Genomic DNA, 16,053 nt, shown 5'->3' with positions numbered 1-16,053 from the left:
GATGTGGTAGTTCACAGATGACTTGACTTTTGATATACCAAAGAGATTTGGTGACTTAAAAAGCTCTCCTACCACAGCTATTCCTCCTGGCACCTGAAATTGTTTCCTATTTCTAGTACCTAAGTTACATTTCATTTGCACTTGTGCAATGTCATTGAAGATCTCTGAAGCGATAATCACTTGGCTTCTGTCCTCTGCATGTGTTTATGCAGGTACCTGCGTTCAGTCTGACTGCTTGCTGCAAGTCAAAAGAACTTGCAAAAGAGAGCAGTCAGCCTTCACAGGGGAAAACCACAGCTTCGTTTCCTCTCCTTCTGCTTCCAGCTCGGGTAGTTAAAAACCCAGCATTGGTAAACCTGCTCTGGCTTATTGTCCAGCTGAGAGAAGTGCAATACGGTATCTTTTCAGAGTAGAGTTGTGCCATTATCTTCTAGTGCAGTAACACAGCCATTAAGGATTTTGTCACCAACTCTCACTCATACTGGTTAGTGTCTTGTAATCCTTCAATTCTTGTTGTTGGAATAGGGTTTATTTCTTAGGAGTTTACATGAAAGAAGGTTTTGTAAGTCAAATTAAGAGATCCACCAGTTCTTACGGAAGCCACAGATTAAAAGCTGTGTTGTTTCAAAAAGTTTATTAAAATGCTAAATTAAAATGTTATTTATAAAATAAACTTCCAAGTCCTTGTTATTGATTTCTTTCTCATTTTTAAACTGTTTTCACATCTCTTCCTGCTGCTGTTCATCATCTGTTTTTTCTAATATACAGGTGAAAATATCTCTCCCTAAGAGAGGAAAACCTGCCTGTTTAAATGTTGATGTTAAATGTGGAAGTTACAAAATGCCTGGTTATTTAATTCAGACGGGAATATCTTTTTTGTAGTATTCCTACTAGGGTCCAGTCATACACACAGATCCTACTGGGCAGGAGCGTTTCCAATGACAGGATCTTTTAAGAGCTTTAAAAACCTTTTCCATAGTTAATAATACACTTCATCGTTGTGCTTGACAGGGAGATGCGATGACGTTGTGAATCATGTAGTTGGAAGTCCATACAGAAACGTGTCAGAACAGCCCATATTAGGGTCTGAAAACAAAATGCTGGTGGTCTGTTTTCTTAGAAAAAAGGCAATGCAAGAAACTTTGAAAACTACACGTGGCGTGGTGCGCTCGGTCACCCTGCCTAAGAAGCTGATCAGGAGCAAGAAACGGAGGCGGTTCTCCTTGCTGCTTCCCCTTGGGTGAGAGAACACCCAAAGTGCGGACGGTACGGCTTCCACTGCTGGACAAAAGATGACATTTCTTTTGAGAGTTTGACGTTGGCATTTTGAAATCTCTTCACTTAGCTGGAGGGGTTGGATTCAGTACAAGTGGCTACACAGTGCATGCCCAAGTCTACTTCATAGTGGGCAGGCTATTTTTCTTTCTTTTTTTTTTAAGGTAAACTTGTAAACTAAAAAAGGTGTTTGAATACACACGTTCTCCCATTTCTCAATTAAAATCCTCAGCTCTTTACTGACACAATTGCTGGTTACTGTGCAGGGCTGAGTACAAATAATGGCAAAATATAATAGCATTTTCCTTCCTCCTTGTGAATGCTAATGTTCTGAGGAAATACCTGTTGTTTTGTGTTTGGAAGCATAATTTCTTTTGCGTGTGGCATTGGTGGACGGTTTGCCTGCTGTAGATTTGTCCATGGGCCATGAATCGCACATGCTTGTTCCTCCTCCCCACCCTTCCCCTTCTTGCCTCTGCAGCAGAGAATAATTACTGGAGAAATTGCTGCGACCGGGGAGGGAAGTGGCATGCCAAGCTTGTTGTTTGCCTTGTAAGTGCTCCCATGTAATCCAAGTAATGGGTTTGACTTCAAGACCAGAAATAGTTCGTGGAATTGAGATTTAGATGAACAAAGATGTCTGATGGTGTGTTCTCTTGGTTGTTTTTTGGCCTTCTGACACTACAGGGACTACCCGTGAGTAGCATCTGGAAAGGTGAGTTGTTCTGTGTCCTGTAGATGCTCAGGCCCCAAAGTGACAGGCTTAACACCTGTTTTTTGTTTCTTTGTTACGTGTATGTACCTGCTTTAGCTTAGCAAATAAGAAGCATGCTGCGCCATAAAAGGGACTCATGAGGGTCTTTGTTTTAGCATGTATCATAATGAAAATAAGGCATGTTAAATATAAGAGGTCCTTGCCAAAAAGATCCATGAAAAAGACTTTTAGAGGAGTGTGTAAATAGGTTACTTGGCCTCCAAGAAACGCTGCTGGCTTGGGAAAGTTTTTGTTCTCTCAGAACGGCTGCAGCATAACATTACCTGTCTGTAACAGATCTTTTTCTAAATGGGTTTTACGAGCAAACAAACCAGAACGAATGCCCTTTGATACTCTTGGCAATTTGGCTAAATAAAATAACCCTCTTTAAGATGGGAGGATCTTTGTCCCCTGGAAGTGGAGGGGTCAGACCACGATGAGCCTGACACACGGGATTTCACTCCCGAGCTGTGTGTGCAAGCTGTGCGCTGCGGCTGTTCGGTCGGGCAGGATCGCTTCCTCGGCGTGTTGCTGCACAGCTCCGGCTGGAAAACGCCACCACGGGTGACGCCAGGGAGCCGTGCGTGCGCAGGACGGGTTGGTTCTCGCCGTTAGCTTACACATGTGTCCTAAAGGTGGCCGTCAGATCCTACCTGCCTTTAAAACCTATTGAGAAGCCTCGGTAGCTTCACATAAGTCCTCAGGGAAGAGTATTTCTACAGAAAGGCTGGAGATTTCAGGGTGGCTCTTAATGCCAGTGTGGTGTTTCAAAATAAACGCGTTTGGATCTTAAAACTTACTTAAAAATTATTTCAACAGTATAAAATATTTATAGTTATGTTTCTCTCGAGTTACTGTTAATGTCACGCTATGATATTTGTGCTAAGTGGTTGTTTTGAGTAAACTATATTGACTTTTTTTATGTGTTTATGGTAACTTATAGCGTAAACTTGTTTCTTGCCTGTTTTGATTTCCTTTTTCCTCTGGTTGTGGATTGAAATACGATAATTATCTATTAGTTGTAGAAACACAATTTTTCCCTTAGAGTAACCACTCATCCATTAGGATTCATGTTTGCCAAGGAGCGTACGTGCTGTAAGGAAAGGAAACTGAAACTGTTGTAAGGAAAGGAAGCTGAATGCCCCTCTTCACAGTGTTTTGGAGGCACCTTTCCCATTGCTGTTGCTCTGCAGAGCTGCTGCTGCCTCTTCCCCATATAATATGGGGAAGAATAATGGAATATCCTGTCACACAAGATGCCCAATAACGCATCTTCAGACGGCTTCTTGGTGATAAATATGAAAAAAAATCCATCTTAAATATTGCTACTGCTTTTCTTACCAAAACAGTTGATTCCTTCTAATACTGAATTTGTGAAGCTCGAATCGCACATTTAGAAAGCCACGTTCTGCTTAGTGCTGCAGGCTGCGCTATGGGAGCCGCAGGGAGTGGAGGGGATGTTTGGGTTGAGCTTCTGTGGCACAGTGTTCTGCTTTGATGTGACTGTGGATGTGCTGCAGGAAACCTGGTGTCTCTTCTGTTGTTAACCCAGAAAGATTTTGGCCTGCGAATATTCTCTCAGGTGTTTCTGTGGGTGTATCTTAGTTGAATTTCAGTCCTTCAAAATCCTATTTTAAGTGTTGAGTAACTGTTTCTCTGAGAGGGAAAAAAAAAAAAAAAAGACTTGATGCAACAAACCTTTGAAACCTCTTTAGCTACTGGTTTCCATGTGGGTCTGGTTAACTTTCTGTTCCTTATGTAGTAAGCAAACTATTCTGAAGAAAGCCACTTTCTCTGCTTGGCAATCATAAAAGCTCTTGAGGCAATTGGAATACATTGATCACTCAGGGCTACATATATCAGTTTGACTTTTTTATTTGCAAAGGTTACTCTCTCTGCAAAGTAAGATGTACAGCAGTGATGCTCAGTAACACCAAAGCTTTGATTCTTCCAGTGGTATATTCCATTTTATCAACACTCAGGCTTGAGCTGACCTTCCCCAAAAGAAGTTTGGAGATATTTTCCTTATGCAGGTGTACAGTGCAAGCATGTGATTTTTTTTTTCCTGAGACAGGATAATTTCTAGTTAAATGTATTAAGAATTTTTTACTGCATAGACAGTCATTTGTAAAGAGCATTTTCCACAAAATTCTGACCTTTGCATTTCAGTAACAATGCAGAAATATTTGTACATATTTTTAAGAGGTTTTTGTTGCCTTGGAATACATAAGTTTGTCTTTGACCTCCCGAAAAAACCTTGGAAGAGGTTTTCAAATGTTATTACAAGTGGTAATAAAACACCTGGCTTTCGTCTTAATGGGATTTTTAAGATTTTATTTCTAGCTTCACAAAATCTTTCATCCTGTAATAGAGGGTGAAGTAAATTACAATTATTCCTGGGCCTGAGTATTTTTCTTTGAGTTATTTTGCTACTGAAGAGCAAGATGCTCTAGAACCTTCATAGACCTGTTTCAATAGGCTTTTTTTGTAACAGCAGCTAGCGTAAAGACTAGGAGAGCAGAGATTTTCAGTGCAAGGTAGGCTTCCTCTGCACACTGCTAGCCAGAAACCAGATCATGATTTAATTCCCAAAATTGATTCTTAAAAAGTTGCACACACACACTTTTTTTTTTTTTCCATTTTAGGCAGCCCTGTTGTTAACTGACTGTAAAAGTGAATATTTCCGAAGTGGTATTTTTGTCAAGTTGCCAGATTGGTTTAGGTGAGGAGCTCTCACCTAAATTTAGATAATAGGATGGCCAGTGTTCTTGCACTTAAATTGAATTATTTTCTTTTTTTTTGGTAATGCCATTGGCCCTCTGCCATAAAATGATTAATCTTTTCCTTGCTTCTCCATCTGTCCCTCTGGCATTTACATTCCAAGCACCATGGTGACTTTTCTTTTGGAACACATTACTATAGGATGAAATAGCAATTAGCAGAGGCTTACGTCTTTTTTTTGTCAGTAAACAGATACAAGATGATGCCAAAGTAGTAAAGAAAGCCTGTCTTTCCCACTTTGCAATCGAACATAAATTCCCAATGGACCTATCTTTTACACTTCTCCGAGAGCCTTAATAAGCTAGGTGGACCTTGCTTCGTGTTAAAGATTTGTGCTTCATACCAGAGGGCGATAAGAGTCCAAAGTGCGAAGTCCTCGGCGCGTGGATGGCCGCCCTTGCCCTGGGTGCGCAGGCCGAGCAGCCAAGGAGGGATCGGCGCTGGGAGGCTGCTGCCAGCTCCCCGAAGCTCTGGGACGTGCATGGGCTGAACGCGCCTGGGAGCCGGTCGTGGGGCCAGAAGGCAGAAATGCACCGTTCCGTCCTCCCTCGCTGGTGCTTCCTGGCCGTGTCAGAAGCAGCTGGTGTCCATCAGTCGGGTTTCCTGATGTTCCTCCATTACAGCAGATCTGCTCCTGCATTCCCAGTGCTTTGTGTAACTGTAGTTGATGATTTGTGAGCGTTTGAGACACCTGAATGCTCCATTTCCTTGCCTTGAGAGAAGGATAAGGAAGATCACAAGAAAGCTTACGTATTAGAAAGCTTACTCTAACTTATTTGAATGATTTAAACAAAGCAAGGTGACACAGTCTGTGGTAGCAAAAACACATCCATGGGTGGGGAGGGAGAAGGGGGGACAAAATGCTGAGCTTTGTAACCAACTTGCATGTTGAAAGCGCAGATTTGGAGTAGATTTAGTAATTCGATGACAAAGGGTTTGAAGGCTCAGTCCAGTAACAGTGTTAAGTGTCTGCTTTGGTGAGGCCCACAGAAGGGAGTGGAGGGTGCATGGGGCTGCGTGGCTTGGTGGCAGCAAGAGCAGAAGTTCTGGATCATCCCTGTCCCCTACTGACTGATGGTAGCAGTAGCTTGGAGGCATGAGCAGTAGACCGTTTCTCTATATGAGATGATTCTGTGCATGCCAAACCCAAAGGACAAGTCTTGGATCTGTGGGTCACAATGGGAAGTGCAGAATTTCCATTCCATGCCAGTTGTTTCTTTTTTTTAAAAAAAAAAAAAAAAAAAAAGGAAAAAATAATGTCCCTTACATACTGGTAAGATAATGGGGGATTTTACATGAAGCACAGAAGATGTTGAGTAGCAATGGCTCTGGAAGGGTTGGATTATTTTCTTCAGGATGTTCATGCGTAGTGCGCTGGTGCTCAGTCAACCTAAGGCTCTCGATAACGGCATAACCTTAAAGTTGTAGTTCAGACATTCAGAAAACTGAATCATAGTTCACAGGTAGCTTTTGAAAGGTGGAAATGGTTATCTGTTCAGCATTCGGCCTGTTATTCATCAGCGGGTTCTTGCAGTGATAAGCAAGGGGAACATCCTCGCAGAGGGAGATGTAGAAGAGAGCAGTGGTGAGCGGCGGAGGTCTCAGCAGCGCAGATCTTGCTGCTGAACAGCCAAGCTCTCATGTGTGCGGCTGTTCAACCCTGCCGTTCTGTTCAAACCAGATCACATCTGGGATGCCACTGGTCTCTCGTCTTTCCTTAATTCCGACGTGCAGGTTCTGTTCTCAGAGCTGGTAATTCAAATGATTAATCTGGGGCTTAGAGTTGACATCGATTTTAGCTTTTCTATCATAGACTAGATCCAGAATAATATAAGGATGGCGGTAGCTCACTGAAACACTGTCTTTGTCTTCCTGTTTGGTGAGATGAGGAGGAACAGGAGCAGTTAGAGGCTCTCCCCTCGCTGTCTCTCCACCGCCAAGCAGCCCGGCCTAAGAGCCGCGTCCCTACACTGCCGCGCTTTGTGGTCCTCCGCCCCGCGGGTCTTGTGAACGCCTCCTGTCCTGCTTCCAGCTCCCTGCTGCGTCCTCAGATAATCTTTCCGATGTGCTGACAGGACAAAACCGGCAATAATGGGGGCTCATTCAGAGCCCTGGAGACGCTGCCTGTCTGCGGCCAAGCACAATGGGAAATGGCAGAGTCCTTTGTGCCTCTGCTTCACGGCGATGTTCATCGGAGAGTCATCATTTACCTGTCCGTCTATCTGCTCAGCAGTCTTAGGAACTTAATTATCTGTGAGGCCTTCACAAAAATGGGTCAAATTAGCTGGTGAATTCCAAAGTGGTCAGAGAAGAATTGATCTGGGGAAGGGAGGAGCGCCCCTGCAGTCCCCGTCAGCCTGAGGACCCCCCGTCGCTGCTGCCCTGTCCTGAGCAGAGCCATCGGCTGGAGCCGCGCTCTAACAGGGCTCTGCAGGGCAGAGGGTGGTGCAGGGGCTGGCTGTGGGTTTTGGCTTCTGGTCCGCACCTCTGCTTTCCTGGGCTTTGGTGCTCTTCTCTGAGGCCAGTTGGTGGGCTTGGCAGCGTGGTCCATCTATTGCATCATTGTTGCTTCCTGAGCTAAGTTGTTCTCGCCTTTTTGTGTTGTCTCTAGCCAAGCAGAAGAGAACTTCTCATTCGCTATCAGTAGGTTCCATTTTATAAAGGGCTAAGCGTATAAAAATGAGCGACGCAAGGTCAACCTCATAGGCCATGTGGCTTTTGTGAATTAATTCCTGTTTAGAAGTAGAAGTACACTCTATTTAGAGAAAAGGTAAATATAAACTTAATTTCAGTGGCATTTGGGCACTTACATTTTTTCTTATTTTTGGTTTAAGCTGGAAAACTTCAGATCTTAACCTATTAAGAAGTTTTTGCTAGATAGCAGATTTTTGTGTTGTCACCTTTCTGTTCCCAAAAGTGGTACTTTAGGATCATTTCAGTGCTTGCCATAATAAGCTAAACAAATTAATAAATTCAAATAATAAGCTAAGTAAATTAGGCTATTAGGCTGCAATTAGACTACATATTGTCACTGGGCCTATTAGTCCTTTGAATAGTTCGAGGCCTTTCTGAATCCTGTCATTTTCACATATCAGTCGTGAAGAACTAATGCAGCATGATTGTCATCATTACAGTAACATTCACATCGAGCCAGAAGCATGAAGATGTCGCTTTCCGCTCACCCAGTCATCTTTTCAGACCTCCTGTTGTCATAGTAAGAGCTCAGATCTGTTGTTCAATCACTTTGCAGATTTACGGTTTCAAAGACAGTCCGGCCAAGCTTGTCTAGCTTACTTCCTTTCTTTCTAGGACTGTTTTCGAGATATAAATCATGTAGATACAGAATTGAATACTAATGATAACTTTTATTTTTAATTCACAGGATTTAATCATAATCAGATTACTTCAGCCAAGTGTATTTTCACCTGAACCCATATTGCTTTGATTCTCCTATCAACCTTTCAATATTTTTTTTCTAATGTCAGGCTGGTCCTAATTTATTTGGTTCTGCTTGTTTGTTTTTAAATATGAGGCCAGAAAAACCTTTTTCCATTTTTGTGCAGAAGAGTCAGTCATTCAAAACATATTGAAAATCAACGTTTCACTTGGAGGCTTTTTGAACTGATCTGGTAGGACCAACTAATTCAAAAAAGGAAGAAAAAAAAAAAGCACAGCTTTAACTTTTTTTTTTTAACTTTACATAGGCAGTGGTGTTGCAGGATAGAAAAGCAGGAGCATTGTCAGAGGTAGGTGCTGCTCCTTGGCATGTTTTTGTGCCTGCAAATGAGGACAGCTTTCTCTCTCGCAAGAAAACTAATAGCAGCTTCAGTCTGTCCTGCCAGACCTTTTATTAAGTCTGGAAGCCCTGGTGTGAAAGATGGGTTAAGGGTGACAGAGGAGAGCATAGTTTCCCAAAGGAAAAAGGATAGCAAGGAGCAGAAATGTACATATATATATATATATACACACACACACACACACATCTGTGATTTATGACAGCATTATTGGAGGGGAAGTTTAAATTTAAAAAGTGGATTTTGAATAGTGAGCAGTGAATGATTTTTGCAGCATGTTGTATTGGTTGCATGTCTTGGGAGCCTCAGAGGAATAAGTGGTAATGAAGTAACTGCTTGAAAGAGAACTGGCTGTAGTGGCAGAGGTGAAGGGATAGCTAATAAAAACTTCGAGTAGGAGAAAAGGACAGGGTTTATTAATGGCCCAGACACTTAGTGTACAAAGGGAGTAGCTCCTTGATGCAGGTTAGAGGAAGAAACGCTGTGGTGTGTCAGCAGTGGTACAGAAGGGAGGAAGAAAGTAAGCTTTAAAAGAAGGAGATACGGTGTGGTATTAAGATGCAGTCTGGTCCTGACTTACCTTTGAATTAGATTCCTGAACACACATTTCTGTCGCGTCGGCTCTGAGTTACACCACTGAATGAAGTACATAGATTTGGTCGCAGACTCGATGTATAATATCTGTGAAACTCCAGGAACTGGAGGAAATTAAATTGCTGTTCTGCCCTGAAAATAACTGGAAAGCAAAACAAAGGGAAGTACCTCCTACACCTGCTGCCCAAAGCATTGCAGTGTGAGATGTCTCATCTTGTCCAAGTCAGCTAAACACAGGTTTTTAATTTTTTCAGCTTGGAAGTTTGTAAATTTCTTGGCTTGTGAGAGGAGAGTGAAATGCTCTTATCTTCCTATCCATTTCAGCAATAGATTCCAGTATCTTAGAGAGTTGCCATAGTGATGAAAAAAGGGGAAAGAGAATCTGCTTGTCTTACTGGGATGGCAGAATTATCAAATGAAATTCATCATCTACCTTAAAGGAGAGTAGCATTTGACCTGTTTCTGAGAAGAACTGGCTTAGAGCAGAAGTGACTTAAGACAACCTTTTTTGTGCTCGCTGCTCCTTCAGGCACTTCTAACCCTGACTCGTGGGTTGTGCTGGTGTGCTCCGAATCTGCCCCAGTGCAGTTGCAGGAACGGCGAGCAGAAGGCGTGTAGCTGGCCAGAAAGCCCTGCTTGCTCTGCTTCGTCACGAGCTGCTGCAGTCGTGGCCTCGGAGAACCGAGCGACAAGTGCGAGCTGAAAGAATGCAGGAAGAGGAGTAGACAACAGGAGCTGCTGGAGGTTGGGCTGGGATCCCCGGAGGAGGGGCGCGGGGACACAAAAAGGAAGGTTTTCTGAGTGTCTGCCTGCCCCCTCATTTCTCACAGGAAAGAACCTGGGGGCCCGAGGGGGAGCTGCAGCGCCGGGGCGTTCTGACTCTCGTTCGCTTTGGAGCCGCTGGTTTCAGTTTGCGGAATGAATAAGTGCTGTAAAATCTTTACCGTGCCCAAGCATACGGTTGCGTTTGCCAGTTGCCTTGGAGATTTCAACCGGTGCTGGTTCAGATCAACTTCTTATGGAAGGTCACCTGATCCAAACGTTCTTATAACTAACTAGGAAATGCCAGCTGATGCCTTATGTGTTTGGGCACATTTTTGGCGGGGCACGCAGAGGATGTGATCCTGTCTCTCCTCCCACCTCCCCTTGTTGCTGTCCTGACCTGCGCCACACTGCCGGAGCTCTGCGTGCCGATGCTGTTGAGCACCAAAACTCCTTGGTCTTCCTAGCCAGAGCTGAGGACTTGTCAATAGGTGTGGGTTTGTTAGAGCACCTGTTGTACTGGTTGTGCACTGCTAGTCTCGGGAATCCTAGTCCTGCTGATAAGCTTAACTGCTCTGAGGCAAAACAGATTTAAAACAAAAATTACAGCTGCTGGGACTACAAGCATCTGTGAGTTTTAGTAAACTTGTCTTGTGTGTGCTCCCTCCTGATCTTTGTCTCCGTCTTTACTTTGTGGGTTGCCACATAAGAGAGAGAAGTCTTTCTACTTCTTGAGATATATTTTTTTCTAGTTGTTTTTTCTAGTTGATGGAAGTTGTTTTTTTTAGAAGTCTTTGGCATTTTTGTTCAGTGGCAGTAATTTACAAAAACGAAGCTAAGTTTAAAGGACGTGTAATGTTTTAGAATGTTATCAAAGTAAGCGCTTTTTTTTTTTATTAAAAAAAGTTGTGGTCTGGCGTAACTGTAGCCATGGGTTCCCTTCCTTGTGGCAGAGAGCGGATGTAAAGAAATGCAAGTTCTCAGTTGGAAGCTAGTCGGCTTCTAGCTCGAGTTCAGAGAACAGCAATTTCTTAAAATTTTGATCAGGTGTCTGTCACTTAATGATCACCTAGAAAGGGAATTATTATTCTCATCATATGAAGCACTCACTTCGGATGACTTGAAAGGTTGTTTTGTTGCTGTTGTGCTGAGTTCTGAAATGTTTCATAACAAGACCTATTGAAAAGTAAATATTAAAAAACGATGAGGCAAGGATGTGGTGGTGCCTGGTCAGATTGCTGTTTCTTGGAGCTTTTGGCATAGTCTGAGAGGTTTAGGGTTGTGGCAAGCTTAAAATGACTGTTTTGTTACATCTTTTGAGACTGAAATATTTGTAAAAGTTTTTTTTTAACTTTTTTAAAAAATTTTTTAACTTTTAACTTAACTTTTTTTTTAACTGAAATATTTTTTAAAAGTTTTTTTAAATCCCTTTAAAAATTTGTTAATGTCATGATAATGTAATCAGGTGAATAATACCTTTTCCTTTCTTTCGGAGCAAGAACTGAAATTTGGTGTGAAACTTGCTTAACGTTCCCTTTCCCTTGAAAAGCAAACAACCAAACAAAACCAGAGCAAGCTCTTCCCTCTCTGCAGATTCAGGTGTTTGGATCCCTGCAGAATGTGCGCAGCTGCCCGCAGGCTGGCGGGGCCCAGCAGGGCAGGGGAGCGGTGGGAGCAGGCTTGTTACCCCATGGGGGCTCGCCGCTGCGTGGTGGCTGTAGGGCTCGTAGGAAGCTCTAGCAGAGCAGTGCTTGCCAGTGTGGGCAATGCATTGATCAGCGCAAAGCAAGCAAACCTGCAAGCACGCTCACAGAAGAACGGGAGGGCCGAGTGCTGCAGGCAGATGAGGTTTGTGTTTGGGGATGCAGGCGAGGAGCAGCCAGCCCAGCCTGCTCTTGTTCCTGCTCCTGGCCTCGGAGAGGTTTGAGGTCGTCAGCTACTTGCTCGGTCACACGCATAGTTTCAGAAACTTTCTTCACCCTTTAAAAGGAATCTGGTAGACTGTCACGGTGTGCAGGAATAGCTCTGGATATTGCATGATCCTTTCTCATACATTGAAATAGTGGATTAGGAGAAGTGGGTAAGTTTATTAAATACTTTGCTATTCTTCAGAGAAAGCCTGCCTAAGTCCATGTTGTAATGAATAAATAAATAAGTTTAAGTGTCTTTGACCGTATGGTGGTGTGTTACCAGCACGGATTGCTTCAGGTTGTGTGGATCTAAAGTTTGGGTTATACTTCAGGCCGTTTTGACTTACGTCTAGTTTGCAAGTACTGAAAGGAAAACCATTTGTATAGAAAGTGGAAAATACTGTACGGGCTTTTTGTATGTACTGAATTCAGAATGTTGGCATCTTTTGGAAACAGTGCTTTAAGAATGCTTTCTGTGCAGCATTTTATTCCTGGCTGTACCTCTTTTTTTGTGTGTTTGTATATGTCGTGCTTTGTAGTATTTTCAGTGTAAGAGTTGAGCTAGATATTGCAAAGTCTTTCCTATATGGAAATGCACCATCCAGGGTCTTGAACGTTTCAGATGGAAGCTGATCCAGTGTTGCAGTTCTCAGGACGTTGTATCTTTTTGGCAGTAGGAGCATTTCAGTAAAAACAGCTCCTGAAAAAGAAAAAATCCTCTTCTTAAAGGTGTTTTAAGGTACTTGCATTTATACTGCCGTTTTCCGTCCAGTCCATGCCTCTCTTCCAGACTTTGGGATTACAGCACACCTTGTGAGAACACACTGCAGACATTTCTAGGCCTCTCATGAAACAACGGAAAATGTAGGACTTGGCCTGTGCTCGAAACCCCGAGTCTGGTCCCGGGGCGAGCTGTTAGGGCAGCCTGGGGAAGCAGGCCTGGCAGCTGGCCGGCATCCGAGGGCTCGCCTGGGAAGCCAGCAGGGTGCTTTCCTTAGGAACTCCTACAAAACAAACGCAGAAGTCCAGAAAGTAGAAATTCTTGAAATCTGCGTGGTGTAACAGTACCTGATACCACTCTTCTAAGCTTTTGATCTTGTTAAGCAATTGGGGTTTTTTGGTCATGTAGGCTATTGGTATTACTCAGCTCTGCTCTGGAGCGCAGCAAATAAATGATAAACTCTTACACTGCAAAGTAACAGCTCTTTTAAAATGAGTGGGTGTAGGACCAGATCCTTCTGTAAGGATAAAACATTTTGTGTGGTGGAAACGTGCCTGGATCTGGTGGCGGTGTCTCTGCAGCTGAAGGGAGTCGGGAGCTGCCGGGCCAGCGCTCTGAGACGCGGGGCAAAGTGCACGGCCGAGCTTGGCGGTGTGTGCTGGACTCTGCCCCGGCGTGGCAGACAGCTCCTACCCCGCTCCTTCAGCAGGGAAAAAGCTGCCGCGTGCCTGGGAACAGTCCCCCCGCGAATTCCTGCTGGGAATGGCAGCGAAACCAGCGGGGCGGTGGGCGGCTGGGGTGTTGTGCAAGGGAGCGCTGCAGAGGTCAAAGGGAGGGGAAAATAGGATTTAATATTTCACACAAAAGCTTGCTCAGTGCTTCAGTTTATATTCTGACGGGTGATAAAGTCATCTAGAATTCCGCCCAGTGTGGGGGAAAAGAGCACAAACATGATTATCCATTCCACTTTTCTGTGTTGCCTTCGTTTGAGGGATGGGGGTTTCATAGTCTTAGCCATCCTCTTTGACAGAAGTAAATTCCCGTTAATGTGTCTTTTCGGGGCCTTCTGTCCAGTGTAATATTAACTGGCTCAACTAATAGAGATTTCACCACTTCTCTTGTGAGGCTGTTCTTCAGGCAGAATGGCTCTTTGGGATGGACGGTGTTCTTGCTAATTCAGCAGGGATTGTATTTCTGCTCTCTATTCTTAAGGAGTTTGGGGGTGTAATTTGTCATGGATGTTGGCTTTAGATGGATGTCATTTTGTTCAGACATTTTTCCTTAAGTACCAAAACAAGCAGATAAGCATTTGCCCTCTGTTTCCCTTTCCTTCCCATCTGGTCTGTGCACAAAGTCACACTTTGTGCACAGAATGCGCAAAGTGCATTTGAGGCTTGTGTGGTTTTCAGAAATTTTTACGGAATTGGAAAAAGTAATTTTTTTCTTGATGCAGATTAGGAAGGATAATTGTATGTTCTACTTTGCATTTGCACAGTGCTGTTAAATTGCAAGACTTCGGATACACACGGGAGCTGCGTAAAGCCTAATATTAACATTTTTTATGATTTGGTTGAAGTTGTGAAATTGAGAATCTAATATGGAACAACTTAAACAGGAATTTGGGCTCTGTGGATGCAAAGATGGATATTTTACATGGTTTTTTTTGTTTTGTTGTTGTTTTTAGTGTCCCTTTAGACTCCATAAAGTTATAATTTCATTCATTCTTTTCCAGATGGGAATGACAGGTAACACTAGTCCCTTTGGGCAACCTTTCAGTCAAACTGGAGGGCAGCAGATGGGAGCTACAGGAGTGAATCCTCAGTTACCAACCAAGCCAGGCATGGCAAATAGTTTGTCGGCCTTCCCTGCTGACATCAAGAGTACTCCGGTCACCAGTGTGCCCAATATGGTGAGTTGTATCTTACTGTTTCCTTGGGTGATTGTATATTGATCGTGCATTCTGAATTCTTGGGTTGAATGGCTTTTGCAGCATTACTGGACTTCTGCATGACTATTTAAATGTCAGAGATGCCCCAGAGTTCTTCACTACTGCTCTGTGGAGCATGTGGGAAGTTTGTGTGCGTTTTTATACAGGAATTTAACTTCCAAAGCAAGCAATATGTTTTGTTATAAGATTGCATTACATCCTTTCATTTTGTTTGGGACATTTAGTTCCAAACCAGATGAAGATGTTTTCTTTGCAAGTGCTGCTTGTAAGTTTAAATGCCTAAATCAATTAGAATTTGTGTTGGATACACCATAAACTTCCATGAAAGCTAAATAGTGCCTTTCATATCCTTTGAATCTAATATAGTAAGCACACCACATGCTTTTCAGTTGATATTGTGCATAACTTGCAGCTCGCAAGCTTATGAGGATATTCTTATTAGGATATCTTGCCTAAGTTTATAGTATTCTGTTTACTAGTTTTCTTTATAAAACGAAATGAAATATTCCCATTTGTCTCAGTATGTCTGTGTATTAATCAAACCGCTTGTGTCGTTTCTATGGGAACTCCAGCTTGTTGCATTTTATATTCTTATACATGATAGCAGTTACTATAGAAACTTGTAAAACCTTCCATAAGATGCAAATTGCTTATTTTTTAATTTAACTTGAAAACCAGCTAGTTTTTGGCACAAGCTATGCTTGTTCTTCTATCAGTGAGTTTGCTACCTGCCTATAGCTAATAACGCTATTTAGGAGAAGGAATGGGATGTGATAAACTTCCTCTTTTTTCCTGATTTTTATGGGAGCACTTCCTAATTTTCCTTTAGTTGCACCGTGAAATCTGTGTCTAACATCATCTGTAATTTACTGCTAGCAATTATGGAAAGGAGCTGGCAACTAGAATGGAGACCGTGTTCAGAATACCACTTATGCTCGTGCAGAATGTTTGTAGAAGACAAATTGCTGCATGACTCTTCTAATTTTATTTTTAAAATATTTTAAGTTTGGTTCAGGTGTAAAGCAAATGAATTATCTCACGATTCTGCAGAGAAGCTGAAAATCTGCCCAAAGTACTGTATTTATCTTAGTGATTGGATGATGCTGAAGCCTGATTTTATTCTCATTTAAATGTCTGCTTTTGGGAAGCGTAACTCTGAATGTACTCGCTTATCAGTACAGGATGTAGTGGCAGATAGGTGAAATAAAAAAGGCAGTAGCCATGGGACACAAAAAAAAAAAAAAAAAAAAGAAAGAAAGAAACCTTGTTTCCTCTCTCCCTCCTTGTCCAAAAGGCAAAATCCAGGAAACTTACTTGTCTGGTATTATCGATTGCAGTTTCTTTAAAATGCCAAAAATGAGAGTTGTCTTTTGGGAGGACAATCAAAACCATCTTTCTTTGTGTCTCAGGTGTCAAAACCTTCATATATCCAGTATATCTTTTTCTCCCTCCAGCCAGTAATAACTGTTTGGGCTGATAGACATGCGTACTGTAGAGCTAAAAAGTCGGCCCTG

The 16,053-nt window shown here is 42.8% G+C and overlaps 1 protein-coding gene across 9 annotated transcripts in view; it reads left to right on the top strand.

Annotated features, from left to right (window-relative positions):
* The window catches only part of CREBBP (CREB binding protein), a 94,764-nt gene that overhangs the window by 21,442 nt on the left and 57,269 nt on the right, over nucleotides 1-16,053 (top strand). For all 9 annotated transcript variants that reach the window (XM_035549088.2, XM_035549087.2, XM_035549084.2 and 6 more), the window contains one exon: nucleotides 14,324-14,500. In XM_035549088.2, the coding sequence (XP_035404981.1) occupies nucleotides 14,324-14,500 (177 nt within the window). The remainder of the gene's footprint in view (nucleotides 1-14,323; nucleotides 14,501-16,053) is intronic.

This window comes from Cygnus atratus, chromosome 15, assembly GCF_013377495.2.
Source record: "Cygnus atratus isolate AKBS03 ecotype Queensland, Australia chromosome 15, CAtr_DNAZoo_HiC_assembly, whole genome shotgun sequence".
Lineage (NCBI taxonomy): Eukaryota > Metazoa > Chordata > Aves > Anseriformes > Anatidae > Cygnus > Cygnus atratus.
Note: the sequence above shows the minus strand (reverse complement) of the source record. Positions and strands in the feature narration are given on the sequence as shown.